The 24,185-nt window shown below is 33.0% G+C and overlaps 1 protein-coding gene across 7 annotated transcripts in view; it reads right to left on the reverse strand.

Annotated features, from left to right (window-relative positions):
* The window catches only part of LOC117205475, a 202,616-nt gene that overhangs the window by 25,505 nt on the left and 152,926 nt on the right, over positions 1-24,185 (reverse strand). For all 7 annotated transcript variants that reach the window (XM_033443898.1, XM_033443902.1, XM_033443899.1 and 4 more), the window contains one exon: positions 2,214-2,544. In XM_033443898.1, the coding sequence (XP_033299789.1) occupies positions 2,214-2,544 (331 nt within the window). The remainder of the gene's footprint in view (positions 1-2,213; positions 2,545-24,185) is intronic.

Consider the following 24,185-nt stretch of genomic DNA (forward strand, 5'->3'; position numbering starts at 1 on the left):
GCATGACGAGCAATCGTCATTCAATTATAAATCTACATTGCATATTAATGTTAAATCAGAAATTAATAACAATGACAAGTAGTATTTACTGTAATTTAACAGAATTATAGAGAATGTTCATTGATATGTTAATATCGCATGTAATTCCTTCCTATTGCTATGACGCAATTGAATATATATGATGTATATGTATTTTTATATTTTAAATTCTACACGTATACATTCCTCGTTTTATTCGTTCAAGTATATTGTAAAATGGTTAAGAATATTTATGATTCTCGATGCCAAGAAAAAAAAAAAAAAAATTAAATATCGAAATCGATGCCAAATCGCGTACTATTTTATTTGATGTTTGCTGTTATATTTTTGGAGAGCGTGACTGATGAAACTTTTAGTGACAATAGTTTTCATTTTTCGGATTTCATCTGTACTTATGAATTTAGAGACAAGCTTATAATTTCAAATATTCCTTGATATTATGTCTATAAGCGGCGAAGAGCTATTGCAATCTAGAAATTGAATATTGTTAAAGATTTTAAGAAGAAAAATTCGATTGGAATTTAATTGAAAAGTTGAAAGTTTCTGGGCATAAATATGAAAAAATCATATTCATTTTTTCTACAAGACAACATTCATTATTGCTAGCTTTTTTTTATTTTACCGTATTATGTTACAATTTTTTATTTCAAATAATATTATATTTCAGAACATTATTTATATTAATTTTTTATTCAACAATTCTTAAGGATCATAGTAGTAATAGCATTGTATGTTACCTTTTATATCGTAAATGTTTGTTATCTTCCCGTTTTTACAATACTTTTGTAATTTCGTTATTCGCTTTACAAATGTATTGTCTACTATGAAGCAGCATTTCCATATCGTTTAAATCCAAAATTTTCTTTCGCAGCTCCATAGACACGCCTTTCATGCATATATACATATATTATATAAATTGAGGTATATGTCACATACCCGTTTGTATCGACCATTTCGACGCATTGTCAATACGATGGAGGCAATACAGAGACAAAGAAAAGAAAGAAGGTAAAATAGGAACAAAAAGATATGAGATACGATTCTCTCGAGCTGAAATATTTTCTTATTTTGTGCTCTTCTTTCTGTGATCGAGCAAGCTATACATATATATAGCTATATATAGATATATATATATACGTATAGCAAAAGGCCATTGATGTATCTTTCGTTAAAAGACCCTTTAAACCATATAAAATGATTTTCCATTACATTTCGTGCACCGATGAAAGTGAACATTTTGATATTTCCTGTTCAGCTATGAAATACGAGAAATTTATTCATTTCACATAGGGTAGATAACTGAAAAGACTACGTATAAAATTTAGTCATAGCAAATAGTTTTTTGAACTATTTAACAAATTGCGGAAGTGTGTTTTGTGATTTACATATCATGTATTAATTGGCACTAATACCATAATAAATTTAGCGTAGTAAATATTAGTAACTTGTACCTTTCGAATATGTTGAATTTTAAATCTCTATCACCTAGATAAATATTTTTATAATAATTTAAATATAATTCAAATAGCAGAAACAAATGCGGAATATCAAATACAAATCAATAATCATGCTGGCATACCCAACCTCTTTATGTAGGATTATTTCTACTATTTCCAAGAGAAATGGGGAATTTGCCAATAATTCGCGCAATCATCGCGTTCCTTTCACGCTATAGTCGAACGTTTTGATTAAAAATACTTCTAGCGAAATTGAAAGTCATACCATCAAGCGTCGTACAACTCAAGAATTATTTATTCGAATCATTGATCTATCGATAAATTCGGAGCTAGTCAAAATGAATATGAAATTGGCAATCTTTTATAGAATATTTCTAACTCTATATTCTTATCAGACCACTATAAAATATTCATATATAAAGCATCATTAAACCAAATAATTTAATGGTTAATAAATCTCTGAGATAGAGCACCATTTATATCTGATGAAGGTAAATTTCTACATTAAGACAATTTTCAAAATACGTTACATAAATCTGAAAAATTTTGCAATCTAATAAATCGGATGAACATCTCAGATTCTGAACGTCGTCACAGTTCCCATGCTCAAATTGAAACCGTTTCCCTTACTTACTACTAGCAATAAACAGAGAACTATCTCTCGTCGCGTTCATTCACGGACAACACAGAATAAAGTACTTGAGAAGAGAAACTCACCTGAAAAATGGTAACCTTCTTCAATACGGAGAGATTCACATGTAGCGCCAGTTCGGTCTTCAGTTTGTCTGGAAGTAGACCAAGGGCGGTGTTGATGTCACCGCCGCCTTGTATTCTTCCTCGCGACCAGCTGTAGTCGTACCACCTGAGTACTCGCCTCTTCATCCCGCCCGGTACTTTATGATGTCTCATATATGTCTTGGCGCCATCGAGCAATCTCTCGAACTCCAGTCGATTCGCGTTTCGATTGGTGATCACGTTTCCAACCTGGCCGACGATCGTTGCGAATATGAAGACGCCGATCAGGTAACTGACTATCGTAAAGACGTACCTACGGATCAGGAAGCGAGAAAAAGGGCCGATCAGTCCAAGGAGGATGTGATCAGTGTCCTCGGTTCATGGACGAGCGGCCCCCGCCGGAGCCTTTCTCCTCTTTCTCTCTCTCTCTCTTTTTTTCTCTCTATATTTCCTCCCTTATCTCCTCTCGTTCGTTCCTCCTTACTTGCCCCTCTCTTTCTTTCTTCCCTTCTTTCGTTCCTCCCTTTCTATCCTCCCTCTCACGTTCAGCTTGATCCAACGACTGTGTCACTTTCTCTACTCGTTCGCTCACACCCTGATTCGAAAGTTCACATACACGCGACATGTTACTTTTCACGTTCAGAAAAATGTGCGGGATTCGAAGAGATCGCAATCTGTTCTTTATGATTCGCCATATCTGAATTTTTCCACATTCTCTTTCGTGTGGTTCGAATTTGGCTACGCGTTATCGGAGCCAATAAACGCGAGCAACCTTTCGAGAAGAAGACGGGGTTTGAACAGTTTGTCTCATGAGATATTCATGAGGAATTTCTGGCGAATCGGAAATCGCGATTCTTTTGTCTTTTTATGATTGCTTCGAATGCATCTTCGGAAAAAGCAGATTTGTCAATGGCGTCAGTTTTTAGCCTTGTCATACGTAATGTGATAGGATGGAACTTGATTACTGGTAGGTATTTGTTAGGTCTTCCGTCATGAAGAAAGCGCGTTTATGGGTCAATTTATGGATCTGCCTTATCTTCAGTTTTGAAAGAAATAATTTGGCAGAAGTTTACTCAAGAGTGCAGATAGATATATATATTTGTGTCACTATTCGTATTGGAAAATAATAATTTTTGATTATGCATCGATACTTTAAGAAGTAACCTTGCGATCGTTAATAAAAAAAAATGGCACTTCTTCATCTTTGAAAATAAAGGATAACTTCTAGAACTTATCACTGATATTGTCAGACCATAGTTTTCAAATTTTAGATTCTACGATGAAAGATGAATATTTTGAACAATAAATAGTTTTAAAAGTAAAAATCGAATACTTTTCACATAATCTATCAAAGTTACTAAAGACGTAATAATTAATTATATGTTATTTATCACAAAATGAAGTCAAAATGACAAATTGAAAATTCATATAGTATTTCACTTACTTTGCTGGCTTTATCAAATCGTTGACATAAATAAACGGCATTCATGGGATACGTTCATGATAATGACAGGATATTTTGACAAATCTGTCCTTATCTATGTCAAAAGATTCGAACAAATTGGAACGTCTTTCGCAACAGCGATTCACGGCATCTCTACTGTGCGTTCCTTGTATTTAAACGTGTTCGTTAGAGTCATCTGTCATGTCCTCACTTCTGGTCAACGACGACGTACATTTTTCTGAGCGATTCCTTATCATGTCCCATTTTCCTACATTTTTCTTCTCACATTTAGGTCACGTGTAACCACTCAGACGTGCTTCTAACCATTTATATCAATCACACACGCATGCATACGTACAAGATACAGTTGGAGGCAAAAATAAGTGGGCAGGTAGTGGAAACAGATAAAAAGAAAGTTTTTGTTGAATACGACTTATATACAGAAAAATATAAATATTAATTTCAATTATTTGCTAAATAACTTATATACATACTATAAGAATATACGAGCACAGGGCGGTTCACAGGACAAACTGATTAAATTTTAGAAATTTTAGTGTCAAAGCACTTGATTCTTCAGCTCGTATTCACTTGCTTATCTTATACAATTTCATTAATTTTCACTATTTTCTGTTCTGTGGAGTTAACAGGTTTGGCAAATAAGTGCTTCGTATAATCAATAAAGCTGAGATATGACATTAGTTCGATTAAATTTCATTGATATCTATTTGCAGTATCTGTCCACTTATTTCTGTCCCAGACTGTATATACACAGACAAAGAGGCAGGTTCGTGCAGTTTTTCTTTTCTCTTTCATTTCTCTCGTTTCGTACTTTAGCGAAATTTCTCATTCGCAGACTTTCCTTCTTCCTCCCTTCGCTGACCCGGAGCGTGTCCGCGTTCCGTGTTCTTTAGACTTTGCCTCTCCGCTTTTATACTTTTCAGCCATTCGTACTCTTCATTCCCTCATCCTTTCATTGTCGTCGAGCCAGCGGAGGCTTTCTTTTCGCGTGTGCCTATAAATTTATGGGTAAAAATAGTCGGGAAGAAGCGAAACTTTCCAACTTTCTTTTAGTATATCGATGTTTATTCATTGTTTTTGCATACGATTGAGCCATTAATTTAAGAAATATTTTAGAATTTTTATATCACGCAGTTATTTATTATTTCACCATATTATTTAACGTTCCATCTTTTTCTGACACGCTGATTGCCACCACTGCTTTTTTTAACACGTTGTAGATTGAAACATACCGTGATATTTATTATACCGCATTGCACATTTTTTCCTGATAACATTGCATTGTTAACAAGCCATTCGCATTGTTGTAAATACTTTAGTCCGTGAAATTTATCTTATTTTAATCGTTCCAAAAAATTGAGTAAAATGGGCCACCAAACACCATGTTGACAGTCAACGTGTTAATCAGAAAAATTTGTTTCTTCACAGTTGTTGTTAAATTCCCCCTCATATGCGGATCATTCACTTTTGAAAAGAGTCCGAATTGCTATTCGATCTAGCGAAGTTCATCAACGTTCTGAAAGGCTCAATTACTGCCCACCCGATATCAACAATAATCCACTAAAAATTGTTCCGACTGCAAGTCGTATAAATTCAATCGATATCAAGAAAACGTTCCTAGCTTTCACGAGAATAGGGAGCTCGGCAAGCTATCCGCAGGAATCTCCGGGCTTGCCCCGAAGGTTTAAGGTCAACGGCAAACGAGGAAGATTCGATTTGTGATTCGTTGAACTCTGCAGCTAACGGCGGGTTAAATTTGACCCGTTCGTAGGATCGAGATTCTCCTGAGTGTCGATCGTATTTTAGAACGTCGATTTTCTTGCTTTCGGCTTCGGTTTCCTTCTCGAACGTATAGGACTGCAGCTCTCTGATCATTAAGCGGTCGCGTCGTTAGGCGTGTTGCCAGGGTCGACAGAGTTGGAAATATAAGTTGGGTCAGTTGGTACGACCGCGAAACGTCAGAGCACAGGAAAAGGAGCGGAGAATATTTCGTTCCTTTTTTTTAATTTTATTTTTTGTAGAGACGTCACGCTCTCAACCGTTCGTGCACCTTAATGATCGCGCACAGAAAATCCTGTAAAACGTGGAAGCTATCAATTTACCGAGCGGACACTCTCTTGGCGTAGTGAAGAATTAGTCCATGGTACGTCGTGCTTCGGAAACACGTTGTACTGCACCGTGATTAAATTGTTTTGTAATTTAACGGAGTTTGTTAGAAAGGAGAAACGTGAACGACCGAAGAAGTACAAATGTTAGGCAGATAATAGTGATCAGTAGACTGCGGATATACTATATAAGTTTATAGAAAATTAGAAGAAAAAGAATTACACAGAATGTACATAGCATGAAGGATATATAAAATATGCAAATGCATTCTATAATAATATTTGGTAAGTAAATCAATTTTTCTGATTAAAAAATTCTATTTTTTAACTTATATTGTAAAAAATATGAATTTGTATAAAAATTCGCAATCTAGCGATTAATAGACTACTACTAGGATCCATTATGTATTTATGGGAAATTTCGTCGCTCTTGTTCTTGAGTGTTCTGTCGTCGCTAGTTTATAAACTGAGAGAATTGAGTTTGTAGTTCACGAAGCTTAAATATTGCATATTGTGTGAAGTAAGAACCAAAAAGAACTGAATATTTGTCGCTTTCTAAGTAGAGTTTTCATCATCTTCATTATGAATTTTTATTCTTTATACCAATGAGACGTATGTGGATCGGTTAATTACATTTTTCTGAAGAAAGAAGTTAGAACAGTTAAGAACTAGGGCGACGATTTGAAAATGCAAAAGTGCACGGAATTAATGTAATATGTAAAAATGCATAGAATGGAAGTAATATACAAGAATATATAAAATATGCAAAATATAGTAGGTACCCGTTATAATATTTAAGTAGTAGGACAATTATCTACCTAGGTTGCAGTATTAATTATATGCATAAGGATACGAATTTGCATAAATATCCGCAGTCTAGTCAATTTTTGACACATTTGTGGTCCTTCGGGCTCAAAACGCGTTTTTATTATAATAATATAAATTTTGTACAGCTTTGTCCTGAAGTAATGGATTGAGAGATTAAGAACGAGAATCCAGCAGATCGCTAAGTTTTCTGCACCATTCAATTTCTGACACAATATCCTGGCTGACCTTGACCGGACGCGGTAACCACCGTCATCTCATTCGAACTGGATCTTCGATATTTTAATCAAAGCAATTTTCTCGACTTCATTTCGCTGAAATTATTTTTCCAAGTGGCACGGCGAAGAGGCTCGAAGTAAGAAACCTCTCGAAGTGGCTTCCGCGTTCCTCGTAGTTAAGGGGTCGGATTTAAATTCCGGGGGATCGATCTTTCCTACCCTGAAATTGCCTCTATAAAGAAGTTCCTTTCCAATTGTTGTGTAATTTCGATAGATTTATTCATTTTCAGATGACAGTTTTGCAATGTTAAAAGTATTGGATTGTAGTATAGATAAGATTGCTGTTCCTTTTTAACTTTAGAAGCTAAAAGCCGATTTCAAAATCGACTTCTTATTTTCCTTTCTTTTTGGTTCTGAATTCTATATTTATGGATGTTTTATGGTTGTTCAGCTTTTTACGGTTGCGCAATAAAACTGATTAAAACAGTTATCTGATTATCTGTTTTCGTAATCGACTCTTTATTGCCCGTGCTTTTTGTTTCTGAGTTATATCTTTACGTTTTTTATGATCGTGCAATAAAGCTGATGAAGGAATTAACTGAGTGTTGATGTGGTTAATCTCCAGATTTCTTACAATTAAAGATGTTTTATACCATCACTCGCAAAGAAATTCTATGAATTTATACGATATGTTTAAATATTGACATTTCGACTAACGATTAAACATTGCTTGGGGTTACTATATTTTTATAGCTTTGTATTTAATAACAATTGTGTTTAAATTTTGTTTATAAAACCAGTCCTAAAGTTTGTTAAAGAATTAGAAAATTTTCTAGTAAAACGTTAATTGATCATTTGTCATACGAAAGTCTTATCATACGATCACGAAGGTCTTGAAGATTCAATTTTCTATTTGAAGCGAGTTATTAAATTATTTTTTAATCACAAGTATATATTTATTTGATTGAGGGTTTAAAAGAACTGGATTTCTCATGCTTGATAGTAATTCCCTCATCGTAATCTGATTTTCAAGATTGGTTGATCTTCAAGGTAGATCACAATAGAGCTTAGGATTACGATATAACAAGATGTTTCAACTCTCGACTCTCGACTGGTACAGTCGGTAGTTGTTATGTAACTAGAATTCCGCGTAAATAAGTTTATTCGAGCTAAACTTAATTACAGCAATGAAAATGAACCATAGTATATCATATTATCTAATTAAAAGTTATGAACTATTAACGTTATTTCTTATATGTTACATGATACTACCATTCGCTTGCATATTTAACAAATGGTTATTTAAGGTAATTTGATTTAAATAAATACAACGTATAAAAACAATGATTGAGGGATTATGAAAATTTATGCAACCGAGTAAACTTTTAACAATTGTAATAATTCGTACTAATATCTTAATCCTATTATCTGCTTTGCTCTTCTTCTAAATATTCCTTTGTTCAATATGGTAGAACCGTAATTTCCATTAAAAAGATCCGCTGCATTCAACAAACTTGTCCTACCGCCTGTTCGATTGGCATTATATTGCATTTGTAATATTCAATCATTTTGTTTCTAAAGTAGTTAAATTTATTAAAATATTTATGAAATAATGGTGAATAATTATATATCAATATACTCTGGTATATGTAATACAATATCGACTTTCGTGTTGTAAAAGCGTTACCTACAAGTCGAAATCATCCAGTTAGATTCGAAAAATTATGTGCAATATATTCGATTTCATCTTTAACGATTAGGCTCCGTATAAAGCATCCAAATTATAGCGATTTTTATAATACTTCGTAGGTAGAACGATTGAATGCTCGCAGAAATCACTGTAAATGTTAAAACAGAAAAATTGTCTTTTTTGTTGGAAAATGTCCTGCGTATCAATTAGAATACTATAGCATAGAATTCAAGTGCAATTTTTCTTTCTAAATATTTCTTAATAATGCTAGAAAATCTTCAACGTCGTTTCTGTAGAGAAAAATATAAGCATCAATAAACGTCGGTTAATTATTTCTTAGCTTTTGTTCATACCATTTATTTAAGATCTAAATAAATGGAACATTGAGTTTTTTTTATAAGTATGAGGTAGGGTATCATAGAGATAGAAGAATAAAGCGCGTGAGTCGTACGCCGCCGTGTTAAGTCAAAAGGGCGTATTTGCAACTTTCGCTTAAATCAAGTCATTGCTTCCAGATAGCGCAAAAACAGTTTACTTATATGTATATTAAATAAGAAAGTCGTACCTACATTGAAGCTAAAGATACAACAATTATATTTCTGACGTATGTGAAATCGATGCCTACTTGTATATGCTGTATATATCATAAGACGGTAGAAGGGTTGCGTTTGTACGTGGAATAAAAAGCAATAAATAAAACAGTCACCCAGGAGCTCATAAACTACGAAGTCGAAGAAACTAATTTTTGGAATTTTTATCTGTCTGTTTATTTGTCCGTTTGTAGTCGCGTCACGTAAAAAGTTCTGAACGGATTTTGATGAGATTTTCTCTGTTATATAGCTCAGTAGCAAGGAAAGAAAATAGAGTATGTTTCATTTCGATCAGTTTTGTAAGAGCTGAGAAATAGCTTATACGCTCCCACGTTTGGTAAAGGTCAAGCAACCACAGTTATTGTTCACGTCGTGTTTGTTCTAAAATCGAACTTTTTTTTTTATAATTTAATATTCTTTGTTACGGAGAACAATCTAATTGTTAGTATATAAAGTACGTAGGCAAGCAACCTATAAAAATTCCTTTGCTTAAAAATTGTTCCGTATATTAGTAGTCGAGGCGAACAAAGTTGCGCGTAAAAGCTGGTTGAATAATAAGAGGTATTTTTCTCAGAATCATCTTTCGATCGGACAGCTACCTCTAGTTGAATTAACACAGCAATATATTACCGTGTAAATGGCTACGATATAGGAGTAGCAAGAGAATGCTGCATATAAATCCCTACTGTTTTTGGCTGATCAGACATGTCAACTGCACGTTAATGTCGATTATTAATCAATATTACGATTACATATTTACTGTACGAATGCGCATACGTTATTAAAACCGGGACACAAGGTACCTCTATACATAGTTCTCATTCGATTTCTATATCGTTTTTCAGCTCACTCATACACCCTATCTTTATATCTCTGTAGTAGGTATCGCGTTGCGCCATCGCGTTTTTCTCTTGCTTTGTTTTCCCTTTATCGGTGGGAAATACAATGTGACTGGCAAGCGAGCAACGTGTTTCTCGACGTGTTATTAATTCGTCAAACGTAGTCTAGCCGACGAACCTGCAGCTTTTCGTGGAAATGAAAAGTTCGATCTCTGGTGGGAATAACGCCGGAAGAGAACGGACGTCTGGCGCAAAGTTGCGCCGAAGAAGGAACTCGTAAGCCCTCGATTAATTTTATTTCTGCGGAAGCGGCCGGAATCCACCTTCGACGCCCACCGCCTTTCTCCGCTAAGATTTTCATTAAAGCCAGCTGCGAAATATCGTGCTGGCTTATCCATCCACCCGCCCCCGCATTCTCTTCGGAAATTTCTTTTCTCAGAGAAGTCGATAGTTATTGGATACGGACCGGCTTTATAGTGCGGACGTGACTGTTCGCTATTTTTCAGATTATAACTTTTCAGTCTGTCCCGTGTTTACACTTTCGGTTTACTCACAGGTGGACGACAGAATTCTTCTTGATTATCCCTATCTACTGAGAATGTTTGACATTTTTCGTTTAGCATCTTTCGTGGCAAAAATGGTTGTGAGTAACTTCATACAACGAGGATTTTCATTAAGTTTTGCCGTTTTATATATTTTTGCATATTACGTGCATCTTTTGCACTTTAGCGTTTTCGAATTTCTCGTAAATGCATAAAAATTCGCAGTTTACTAATAATTTTGAAATGAAACGCACGATGAAATAAAACACATTGATATCGTGTTCATCGCGTTTAACATGAAATTACAGGAAACTATCATGAGGAAACTATCAACGTAGTTTCCTCCGTTCTTTATCGCCCCTTTCTATATGGAAAGTAGCATCTTTTTTTATCGTTAACTTGTAAAATTTCTTTGATTTAGATTTTGTTAAAATTTACCTTCTAGAATCTTGAGAACTGCCTTTGATATGTCCTTACGTCTAAAGCTTATGGATAAATCGAATTTATTATTGGTAAAAATCGTAAAGCATACGATATTGCAAACGTTCTTTCTTTGTGTTTTAGGTTTGTCACTCTTTCATCATTCTTTTGATCTTTTTAAAAAAATTTATGTGTAATAATATTTATTACACTTTCGCCGAAATAAATCGCGGATTTGCGAATTGAATTTGTTTAAATTTTATTCTAGCTGCGCCCTAAAATAACGTTATTTAAAATGTGCAGAAACGTTTCAAGTAATCGATTTAAATAAACGATATAAGAAAATAAAGAAATGTTTATGAATTATCGAGAATCTAGTTAAATGTTACTGCATATAGATAAAACCGCGATGAATCAATCAGAATCACGTTATAAAAATCAAATGTATCTACCTTTTCCATTCGCGAAGCTTTCTAAAAGAAGCTTAAAGAAAGTGAAATGAAATCCATTTCGTTTATTGAAAATTTTCCATTAAAAATCGAGAAATCCACAATATTCTGCGTGCATTTTCATAATAGCAATTATTTAAATATTAATCATTTCCTTCCAATATTTTTTTCATGTATATTGCAATATATATTTCATGTATATTAGTAATTAATGGAAGAATAAAACTTAATTTTGCTTAGACCAATATAAACGTCATAAAGGCGTTAAAGTTATCAGATTATAAATATGAAAAAGGAATTTTTTTACGTGCAGAGAGGAAGAAGAACAATTTTTATCTAAAGTTGCATCTGGCTTACTTCTCCCCCGTTCTTCCCCATAATAGGCTACTTAACAGTTTCCGGACTGAAATTAAGCTATAACTGGAACGAGAAATTGTACAGTCTTTACAATTTCATTTGATCCTATGATAATGGCGCTTTTGTAAAATTTAATCAACTCAAATGGAAAAGGATAGTAATTTTCTTAAAGTTTCACGCGAATCTAAAGTTAAACTATTTTATTTTGATAATCTTTCGCTATCCTTTTTATAATTTTTAATTTATTTGGCAATGATGGAATTGCTTGTGATCGTTGTATCGTATAAATTTCATATACGGTAGGTAACAAATTTATACCAATATTAATTTGTGAGGTGAGCTGTGACGCGAGCGATGGAAATAATAATTGTAAGTCTGTCTATCTTTTCTTTATATCGTAGACATTAATCGTTTGGAACGATTTAAATGTTTCGTATGAAATTATTACTTGATAGGTTTTTTGACAATGTGTAATAAATTGTAAAAAATTTATAGCGATATACATGTTTCATAAATTTAACAATTTGCATGATATAAATTAATCTATTGAATTTATATGTTGCGTTGGTTTGCAACATTTTCTTACAGACTGATTTTACAGTATCAATTAATGATAAATTAGAGAAAAATAAAAGATATTGAAAACATAGGTATTTTACAGAGAATTATGTTTCAAATTGATTAATGACAACCACATCATCATCATAATTTGACAAATCGAATTGATGAATACGAAGCTAGATCCAAGCCAAGTAATTTTGAAGCAAATAAACTTGCAGTAATTTCGTAGCTGTACAATAGCGTTGTGTAACTTGCGTTAAAGAATGTTCGCGTTTTTCACGCAATCGCATTTTAAATCACGGAAGGAAATATTTAATTGTAAATACAATGTTTCTGTAAGTATAAGCGACGCATACTTCAGCATGGTTTAAAAATTATTTCCTATCCAGATATGTATATCACTTTTTACAAAAAACGAAACAAAAATTTCGTTTCGAAATTTTAGACTAAATTTACATCTTTTGGTACTTTAATAAGTCTTATTCTTTTTGTTGTTGATAATTACCAAGTTATAAGTCTTTTGTACTACCATCTAGCGAAGTTAATCTCGATAATTATTCAAAACGGAGCAGTATTACAAATTCCTGCTGATTATGAGTGCTAAAGTTTCTTAACTTCTTTTAGTTACGTTTCTGTTCTCGGAGGAGACTTCATAATTCTCCACGTCCCAATTAAAATGAAACATTAGAATTCTACGTAAAATTCTATTTGACCGTTGGCGGAAACGTGGTAAAAATTTCATGTATCTTCAATTTTTCATTAGCAAAGCTCGTGTAAGGAACTCCATTTAACGTAGTTAATTAAGACAGCTGTTTTAAGATTATGATTTTTTAAAGAATGAAATTTAAACATTTTCTCTTAAGCAAACGTACACCCTTAAAACAATACAATTGCGTATGGCGTCTCACAGTTAACAGAACAGTACGTTAATTAACAGTCTTCCATTTTAATGAATACGTTATTGCGAATTTGATTTATAACCTGTTCCGCGTGTGTATGATAATTGATGTTATTTAATATTATAAAAGATTTTGTTTAAGCGGAAATTTCGAGACAAATTCATAAATGAAGATCAAACAAATACTTTTCTTCGGATATTTTATATACTTTTACATAGTTTATATATTCTGCGTATATTTGCACATCTAAGTTTCCTATAAATGTATGTGCTAATCGCTATTTTTAGAAACTCAACGATCCACAGGAATAACTCCACCCAAATAAAGCACCATTTCCACGAAGAATTCGACGATCTAGAGGAATATAATTTTTAACTCGAATCTAGAATGAATAATCCTACTTTTCCATGGCTGAAGAGATATTTCAGTTTTTATTTCTCACGAGGAAGATTTTGTCAACTGCGTTAATTCTGCTCTACTAAATCCATCTTCTCGATCTATGTTCTGGAATTTTGAGAAACCTATCGTCGATTTTGCCTGATGCGAACAGTGACGTCTAATTCCACGACTCTTTTATTACAAGGGGTAAGAAAATAGGGGCGAACTGGTCTAGCCTTCTAGTCAGATCGAAATTATTATCTTCGCGCAGTAAATTCCATGGAAGAGGCATGGCGCTGCCACAACACAATCCAACCACTGGCAATAGAATATTTTACCTCATCGCTGTTCCCACTGAACTTCTGAAAACGAATTACCTATGCTTGCTCTCTATCTGCCAGTCGGATTTCTTCCAATCATGCCCACCCTCACGATGGCGAACCGATGGGAAAGATAAGGTTAACAATATCGAGGATATTCTCGAGCTATCGACGAATAGTACAGTTTGAATTGTCCCTATCGACAGTGTACCCTTTATCTTGGTCGGAATAGAGCGCCAATTTCAGTTTACGAGATCCTTCCGTGGGCAAGGGTAATTCGATACTGAGTGAATTTTTGTATTACTTACGTAATGAAGCTAGGTACACTATGGCTCTAAAATTTGGGATCATTTATTTAATAACAAAGGAACTTGCGTTATTTTAGCCCAAGATACAGATCATTTGCAAACTTGGGTATATTTTAAATGATTAGAATATAATGTGTGAGAAATTATGCTTAATAAGTGAAGACATTTTAAATATTTTAAAATATCGTCGAAACGAATCGCAAAATGTATTTTTCTTAATTCGTTACAAGTCTGAAGATATCTCTGGTAAAACTGGAGTTTAGAGATTTATGTTAAAGACCACAGTTTTTTAGCCAAAACAGGAGAGGTAGCAGTCTTACTTAATATACTTTTCTTAATTAATTTATATTACTATTTATATTAATTATATTAACTGTGTTTATTCTCTGAATATAAATAGGAGAAATATATCTAGATTGTAATAGTCATTTTTTCTGTTACTCGAAGACAAGTGAGAAGAGACAGTATTAATTTCGATAATTGTAGAAAAAACGTTAATTTAGATCTCTAAGATATTTTTAACTTCAGTTGAATCAGCACAAAGAGTGCTTCTCGCAGATTCTATCGTTCGTTTCCTTTGAAAACTATATTATAATAATAAATCATTTGTATTTTCACTCGAAGGCAAATAAAAAGAGACAGTGTTAATTTCGATAATCGTAGAAAAACGTTAATTCAAATATCTGAGCGATTTTAAATTCCAGTTGAATCGACACGAACAGTATACCTCGCAGATTTTATCGTTCGTTCCCCTTGAAAACTATATTATAATAATTATCTCTGGAACGAAATTGGTATGGTGGAATTTACATCGCATAGTTGCTGCTACGATATCGATCCCATTACGCGACGTTGCTATAGATGTTCTATGCTAAATTATCATAATGTTTGTGGAATGCATTTTCTTGCTAATTTCCACAAGATTTATAACATAGCTAACATACGACATTACAGCTGCTGTATGCATCGATGCATTTTATCCTCAAACATGAAAATTGAAAATATCAATTTAAATCATGATTAGTTAGGTATAGACATTTGTCGAAATTATTGGAGGCAGGGATGTACAATAAGAAATTATAGTTAACGAGTAAACTCTGGATATTAATTAATCTATGCCAATTGCAAAGATATAAAAGTAGGCAAGTATGTAATGAGCAAGTATATGAATGGACGAGTAAAAATGTGAAAATGATACAAAATAGGACAAATGAAATATGTATATATCGCAAGTTTTAGAAGGTGGGATACAGTTTCACTCAAATTTCATTTCTTTATCAATGTCTAAGAAAATACGAACGTGCATAATCATCAGCAATCTGTTAATAAATAAATGTTGAAAAAATATTGAATTTTAATTTTTAATATTTAATACTTCGAACAAGATTATGTATAAAAAAATATATGTAGGAAATGTGAAGATGACTTGAGTTATATTTAAGAGAAACTATTTGAATTAGAAACACTTAACAATCGGAGATAAATCTATTCTGCAAGTATAAACATTTGTTCTTTATATAAATAGTAGAAATAAAGTAATTCCAGTTACTATTCTTTACTTGCGATGAAATAGATCTTTGTTGCATGGTATATTTTATCGTTATCACTTAAATATAGAATTCAGAAGTTAATAAATAAAATGATGACAAGAACGAGTACCATTATAAGAAACATTCTAAATTTCTTCTCGTGTCATAAAAATTACTTCCATTCAAAGTTTGCTTCACTTGCTTCAGCGTAAAAATTCACTCTGCAAATTGATTTGTATCTCCCCTTACTTTCTAAAACTACATCCCCTATTACATTTCCTACTTATCCTTCCTCTATTCAATATCGCTGCAGCTTCATCACTTTAATTAACCCATATCTTACTTCCACCATCTAATCGATCAGTGGAAACTGAAAACAAGAGGAGGAAAAAGAACGAAATTTTCTGAGATGTCATTCCATATAGAAAAAAATTCTTTGCTTTAGTTTTATATTATATTTTATATGATTAGTGTTATTAGCGATATTACCAATACATATTAATAATAACTAAATTGCGGTCGTTTATAAATTTCTGAAAAATTGAAGAGTTCGAAAATCTACAGAATGCACGTAATATGCAAAAATATATTGAAATAGAATATTTATTATAATTTTTAACGAGTGAACAAAATTTCTATTTCGGTTCTATTTCTTTAGTTGAGTCCATAAAAATATAAAATTGCAGTCATATTTTGATAGTCATATTACTAAATGAATCAAAATTTGATATTGAACTTAATTAATTAATATGTCAATGTTATAATACAATATTATCGTACAATGATGTGACAATACTTTTTGTAACTACTATATTTTTCACCGCTATAGTTTAGCTATTATTTTCTTTTCTTTTATGTTTATTTATTTTATTATTATACTGGTGAATATTACAAAACAAACTGTCGATTGATAATAATTATAATCAATGAAGAATGTTTTGAGATATCTCTACTATAATAGTTTTTGGCTCGATAGTATCATGTTCGTAATACAGCTGATTGAAAAATGTATGAAAATTTTAGAACGTGAAAGATGGGTTTCTTCGAGTCTGCCAGCACGGAATAGAATATTCGCCGGAGTATTATTCAAATTAGGTGGACTGACTGTCGTCGACCGCGGGCTAGAACCGTTTGTAATAGACCTAGGCCGGAATTCTAAATGCCAGCGATAAAGGATGAGTTTCAGTAGTACGTTCCCCTTGTCGTTGAAACTTGAACCATGTTCAACAGCACGTTCGAGTATTTCTTGGTTGAAAATTCTGACATGTTTTTAACCTCTGTCTTGAGTTACCCCTTATGGGTAATACTTTACAATCTGATCGGTATCTCCGATTCTTTCCAAACTTCAATATATTGGAAAAGATTATTTAAAAGAGTAAAACATCATTTACAGAAAGTATCGTAATTAATTCTAAATACTTTTAATTCTATATTAATCTGTTAACTGCGTTTGACGAGTATACGCGTCAAACAAGAATTCAATGTCGGTACGTTTGACGTGTATATTCGTCGTGTAAAATAAAAAATGATCATTTACCATAAAATGTCAAAATTTTAGCAAAAAGTAATACAAATATCATTTAGCGGTATGTTTACTTTATAATATCAGTAAAACTGCTATGTATTTTATGAAGAAAAATTTGATTATTTTCTTTGGTATATCGATTATTCCCGGTATAATGTATTTCTTTTTACAAAATCAGTTGATTTTTTCTCCTGTTATATCGAGTATTCCCGAATCGTTGGTATAATCTTGTTTCCTTATAAATTGGATGGATATTTTACTGTGTATATCGGCTATTCTCCGATAACAATTGAAATATAATATGATAAATATCATATGATCATATTTTTTGATCGAATGTGTTGAACAAATTATTGAGAAATATGCAATTTAACGAACATAAACTTCGAAAGTCGACCAACCACGAGTTCAACTGTAAAATCCACACGTCTCATCGGAAAATATTTCACTAATTTTATACCAGCTACATGATTAAAAGCAAATGCACTTCGAAGATGTGCCGTCTGTTCAAAAAATGAAATTCATAAGGAGTCACAGTATTGGTACTCGATACTGTGTACCACCGTGTGTGAAAAAATCAACTGAATTTCTTACATTTTAAAAAATTTTTCTCGTTTGTGAATTTTAGCATTTTGTTGAAATTTTGTAATTTTTTATAACAATAATTTGTTTAACAATGAATTGTTAATCTTTTGGCATAAAAATATATGCCATCATCGTTTTGCTTCAATTCTGTTGTAAAATTTACAATAGGTACATTTGCCCTGCGTTTGACATGTATGCTCGTCATCGTTTGATTTTATTTATGCACCCCATTCATGAGAGATTTCCAAAACAAAATTCCGCAGTTATCTGGTTAAAGGTAACTTAAAGCTCGCGTTAAATTTTGTAATTCTTATTTAGAAATTCGTGCAGTGTGCAAGTAAGTACCAGTATCGATATTTAAAAAAGTAGAGAAAAGAAAATCATTAAAAAAGCGTTGCAAACAATTGTAAGTATTTTTTATGGTATATTAAAACAAAACCTAGAACCGTGACACGGAAATTGAAATACTATCGAGTACAAACAATGAACTAGATACTGATGACGACTCAGGTGACTACCAAGTTTCACCTTTTTTATTAATTCTTTATTTGTCATTTTTTGTTACTTGAATTTATTATTAATAAGCATTAAATTAAATTTTTTTCTTAACGTTTACTTTTTGTTATCTAATTTTTTATTTATATAGTTAGTTTTAGATTAGGTTTAGTTTTAATATATAATCAAAAGTATGTGGAATTGTTTGCGACAGCCTTTTAAATAATATTCTATCTTCTTAAATAGATAAAGTTTTCAATACATTGAAGTTTGAAAAAAGCCGGAGATACCGATCAAATCGTAAAGTATTCCTCTTGGCAGTAATCTTTTAAAGGCTTTCAGAAGTATTGCGTTCGGATGGAGAAATTAAGTCAATGTTTCCACCTTTAAAAGATGGTGGATTCGTTACACGATTGTACAAGTTTCTTTCCTTGCTCTTTTTTTCTTTTAATGGATCCTTTCTTCTCCTTTCTTAAGGAACAAGTTTATATGAAATTACTATTTAAATACAAAGCAGCGTCATTTGTATTTATTTAACATGGTTCCGATAGGTAAAGCATTTAAGACAAAATTTGTTAGATTTTTAGAACGTAGTTGCTCATTGGTTCGTTATTAACGTTATTAAAATAACGAGTGAACGAAACACTATACTGATCGCAATTCTCGACTAACCGAGCTGCTTCTATGAATATTATATCGGCAATTTCGAACGAAATATAGAAAAAAATCGCAAGGAACGATCACGAGTGAAGTGGAAAATACATTAACAGGATAAAAGTTAGGCTTTCCGTGTTCCACAATTCGAGCCGATACTCCATTATTTTTATTTTCGTACTTACGATCGACGAATATCCAATGTACAATAGCCTCGAATAAATTACAAATAAAGTAACATATAGTTCTTGAAGACTTCATTGCTTAATGGTTTCAATTTTCAAAACGTATAACTACTATTTCGTTATTTGCAAATATAAACTTTCTACATACAATACAATTTCTATATACAATATGCGCACGCAGGAATTATAGTTTATTCATGTAATTATTTAAGATAGAAATTACATACGATACTCGACTACAATTAGATTTTTATTCAATCGTCACCTAGTCTAGCAAGGCAATTCTACGTGGGGGAATTTGGCGAAAATTAACGATCGAGGTTGGTCGGTTTCGAGCGATCTCTGTGGGGTTCGAATCGGAAAGCACGCGAGGAATACCTGCTTCCGTCGTTTTGTCAATCGCGAGGAAACCACAGGCGGTTTGCTTTGACGTTCATGGACACTGGTTCTTCGTGGTTGACGATCCCACGTTAAACGCGTTGGGCTGATGTCGCATAAATCTAATGTCAAACAGTCTTCAACTGATCTATGACCTCCTTTTAATACGTTCATCTAAAACGACCGATAGAAGAATTCTTAACGTTACCGATTCCCAGATGAGTAGTAGATGTCTCAAAAAGGTGCAAGAAAATTGTTAATATTCTGGCAAATTTTCAACCTTTAATGTTAGCAAATTCTCAATTCCCGATATTAGCATGATTTATAATTTTATATATTAATAGAGCATTCTTTTTATCATACATTGTTTTACATTCTTTATTTAGCGAAATTCTATATTCTCGATATACCTTGTCTAATTCACATAGTTATGGACAGAATATGGGTTTCGATCTATTGTTCAAATTAGGACACTGAGCAACCATATGACTTTGACATGCTCTTGAATGACCATAAAGTGCTTTTGAGCGATGTTAAGTGACTAAAATAATCACGAAATGATCCTGAATAGCTGTCAAATGACCGTGAATATCCTTTGAATGACCTTAATGATCCTATTGTAGTGATTTTCTCGCGAATAATAAGATATCTCTATAGAATTATGAGCTGGTGAATATGGAATATCAAAATAATCGACTGATCGCTGTCTTTTATAATCCTTAAGTCTAGCAAAAATTTTTTAATCAAAACGCATCTTTCTTTCCATTAATATTTTCCATTTTTATTCGAATGGTGACGTGAAACAGGAAGTTAAGCATAATTATGTTATATTTTTTCTGGATTAAACATGTGTAGAAATTTCGTTTAAAAATGAAACTAAAATTTCAGAAGTGAAAGTTTAAATGAGACATTCGTGTTTTTCCATAAAGTTACTGATGCAATGTGGTGCAATATTTTCAGATTCGTTATACACACATCCAAATGTAAGAAGACTAACATATATCGTATATTAAATGTAACAACTAACGTAATAACATAATGATAGTAATATAATACTCTTATATACTCATATAATAATAATGAAATAATATATTCCCTAACAGAAATCTATTTTTCAGAGATCATAATTCCATTAAATTGCTTCGTTAAATTATTTTCAGTCTTATTTTAAGTATAAACACCATATTACTAGATATTTGACGTAAAAAAATGAAATTTTTCTAGTCTTTAAACTTGGCCTTTGAAGGTGTTCTACTGAACAACAAATTGGGGACATCTACATTATTTAAGACCCTAGAGCATCGCATAATACATTTCGACTGGCAGCAATATTGAAAGCACGGTTACTAAGGCGCCAAGGTGTCACGTATCTCTGCTGAGAATCACAGGACAAGCAGTAATTAACTACATCGGTGTTCCTCGTTGATTTCCAAGTTATCGAGCTATTCATGCGTCACCTTTATGAATAATGCTCTATTGATTTGTCATCCGTTCAAAGTGAAACTGCCACTTGTAATAAGTCTAAAATTGTCAGATTGTTATTGAAATTGTCATTGAAATTAAACATAAAAAGGATGTGAAAGAATCTATCCTTAAAATGCAAGGCTAGTTGTTAGTCGATATTTTTTTCCGATCAATAATTAAATTTTTTACTGCTCATTTATCAGCCATCTGATTCGCACCGCATCAGTTGAGAGTTAATAATATTCTAAGATGGACAAGTTATTTTTTATAATATAATCTATTCTCTCTAAAATCTAGAAAATTTCAAATTAATATAATTCCGAAGCTGCCTGAAAACTTTAATAGCATGCATTCTAAATGCATGCTATTAAATTATATTTTATTCAAGCGTTAAATTAAAAAGTATAATAGCTTTAGCCTCGTTCGAAGAATCTGTCGACGTAGATATACGCGAACGCGACGTAAGTCGTAAGAATGCGGTTCTAGAAAATCTAGCGAATCCAGTTCCATTTAAACGATATGATAAATATATGTCAATTCTGGCAATATCGGAAGCACCAGGATCGGCAATAAACGGTTCGTACCGCTCGATAGCGGGGTACGGAATGTGACTTGAATTCTGCCACGAGCCATATAAACCAAGAGTTTCCGTGCGCGTATTATTTGCAATCCGATTTCGCATGCCACGATCGCGCCATGCTAAAGATTAGACAGGGACGACAAAATGAGATCTAAATCGGCTCACGGTTGCTTTCACTAATCAGGGCTTTTATGTACAGGCAAATAATGTCTTCTAATTGATTCGTACATCGGATGTAGAATAATAATAATACAGGTAAAATCTTTCCTCTCTCATAGTGTACAAATAACAACAGTCAGATAATGGATCTTCCTATGATAATATTCGCTTATCAATTTTTATTTTATTTTATTTTATTATATTTTATTTTATTTATCAATTTAATGAAATTTCGATTCAGTCCTTGCGAACAAACGAACAATAATTGTGAAGTAGATAATCAATTAGCTTTATAACAAGTAATAGTAAATTATACCAAATAAAATTAATTTTCGATGCAAGTGTTCAGTCATCGACTTTATTCACCGATTTTTATATGTGAGAAACGAAATTTACTTCATTTCATTTCGTATGTAACTGTTGTATGATTCTCAATTACATAAAATGTAACTGAAATTATTTATGAACGACACAGTTAAAGCAAAATCTTGTAATGTAAGTAAAACTTTTTTATATATTCTATATGTATTTTTATATTTTCCATGAATTTTATTATCACATAGCAAAAGACCGCTCGGCACTCCGTTTTATGCATTAAATGTTTCTAACAAATACGACAAATATGAGCCTAAAAACCCTTGCAGTGGGATAAAACGGACTAGAAATTGATTCTCGTAACATCGTAGGTAGAAAGAATGATAATGATGGAAAACTAATTTAATTATAAGGAATAGCGCTTCTTAACACTTCTTTCCACAGCTTTGCGATTGATGTGAAAATTAAAGGAATATAGAAGTTATAAATTTGCCAAAAAGCTTGCATTAATTCCATAACGTAAAATGTCAGTATGTTTAATAAAATTTCAATCAGGACAAATACTTTCCAAAAGAATATCGACATCTCTTAAACTTCTGAAAAGTTGCAACCACATGTGATGATTTTAAGAGCGCACCGAGCGAGGGTTAAAGGGCGAAACAAATTTTCGAGCAGCGTCCGATTTCTTTCGTTGTTTTCACAAAATGATAGATTCGCATAAACATTTACAGTTTAAATGCAAGAACTGCGAGCATTGTCGTTTTCAAGTATCCGATCTTCGTCGTCAGACATCGGTTTAGAAAGGTTAGATCGGTTGCACGTGGTGTACGTGTGTCGTGATAGATGTATCGCGGGCTGCGTACCGTATGAATGTCGTAATTTGTTTTAACGTTTCGTCCGTCGGCTTCATACGAAAAATATCCTCGCCAAGATACATCAAATGAGCATCGCGATACTGCATCATTGGTATACATGTCCATTAGTATTTAATTAATATCTATCATACGCGTATCGCGATATCTCTGTGTGAAACTAGTCTTAAGTTAACGACCGTCCGTGTGCTTATCTTTCAGTTCTGTCCAGTGCAGATGTTACGTTAGCCTTGTTTAGCCGGTAGAAACCTTCTTCGACCGTGCGTAATTTTCTTTTTTCCTCGTCGAGCTATCGAGGGTGATCGAATGGCGTTTTCTTTTGTTTTTTACGATCGATCCGCGAGTATGACGGGTGGAAACGTACATCGATCACTGGTACGCGAGATAGGAAGGCGTTTCTGCGCGTGTCGCTGCACCGTCGACATCTATTTACCGATACCTTCCTCGACAAAGAGTAATTGCTGGCTTTGCAGCCTCTTGTTCTGTCGTCAAAGGCTGCCGCCAGCCACGACCCGTGAATATTCTGAATTGCGTGCGTGAAAGCCTCCTGTGCGACCGCACACATGTGCCACGCATAAATTTTCTGACGTGTGAATAACGCGAGTTTCGGTTATAACACCGCGTCGCGCCGGTGGAAAGTAGAATAGAGACTAGCTCGGTCCTGGCGTTTCTTCCTCTTCTTTGTTCTCTTTTCCATTTTTTTTAACATTGTCGACTACAGATGAGTAATCGAGTGGTTGAATGTTCCGAGGGGCGACAATTTTGAAGAATGACCCGATAGAGATTTTTGTACTCAATCGAGGATCACATGGTATCAGATAACATCGTTTTGCAGATTTTACGTTCTATATGGAAATTTTTTATTTTCCTTTGACATCAGGGTATTTGTTCTTTTCAGTGCAATTATGTGCACTCGTTCAGTGCATTGTACGATTAGATTGTGCGAATGGAATTAAATAGATATAGCATTTGGATGAGATATACTTACTCAAAAATAGAGAAGGAAATTTTACGTAATACATTTCAAATTACAGATATTAAATTTGCGTGTATTTTTTAATCATATATTATGTGGTAATTTTAAGAAAGTTTTAGGGGAACAATGATAAAATTTTCCACTCGTGTATAATCAGAGGAACTTACGCAATTTAGTAATTGCAGAAAACGACGAATTGTTACTTCTTTAGTAAGCATACAAAATTATAAGAGTGTGTAAAGTGGTAGTCTGTATAGCCAAAATGAAAATA

This window comes from Bombus bifarius, unplaced genomic scaffold (genome assembly GCF_011952205.1).
Source record: "Bombus bifarius isolate JDL3187 unplaced genomic scaffold, Bbif_JDL3187 scf7180000007991, whole genome shotgun sequence".
Lineage (NCBI taxonomy): Eukaryota > Metazoa > Arthropoda > Insecta > Hymenoptera > Apidae > Bombus > Bombus bifarius.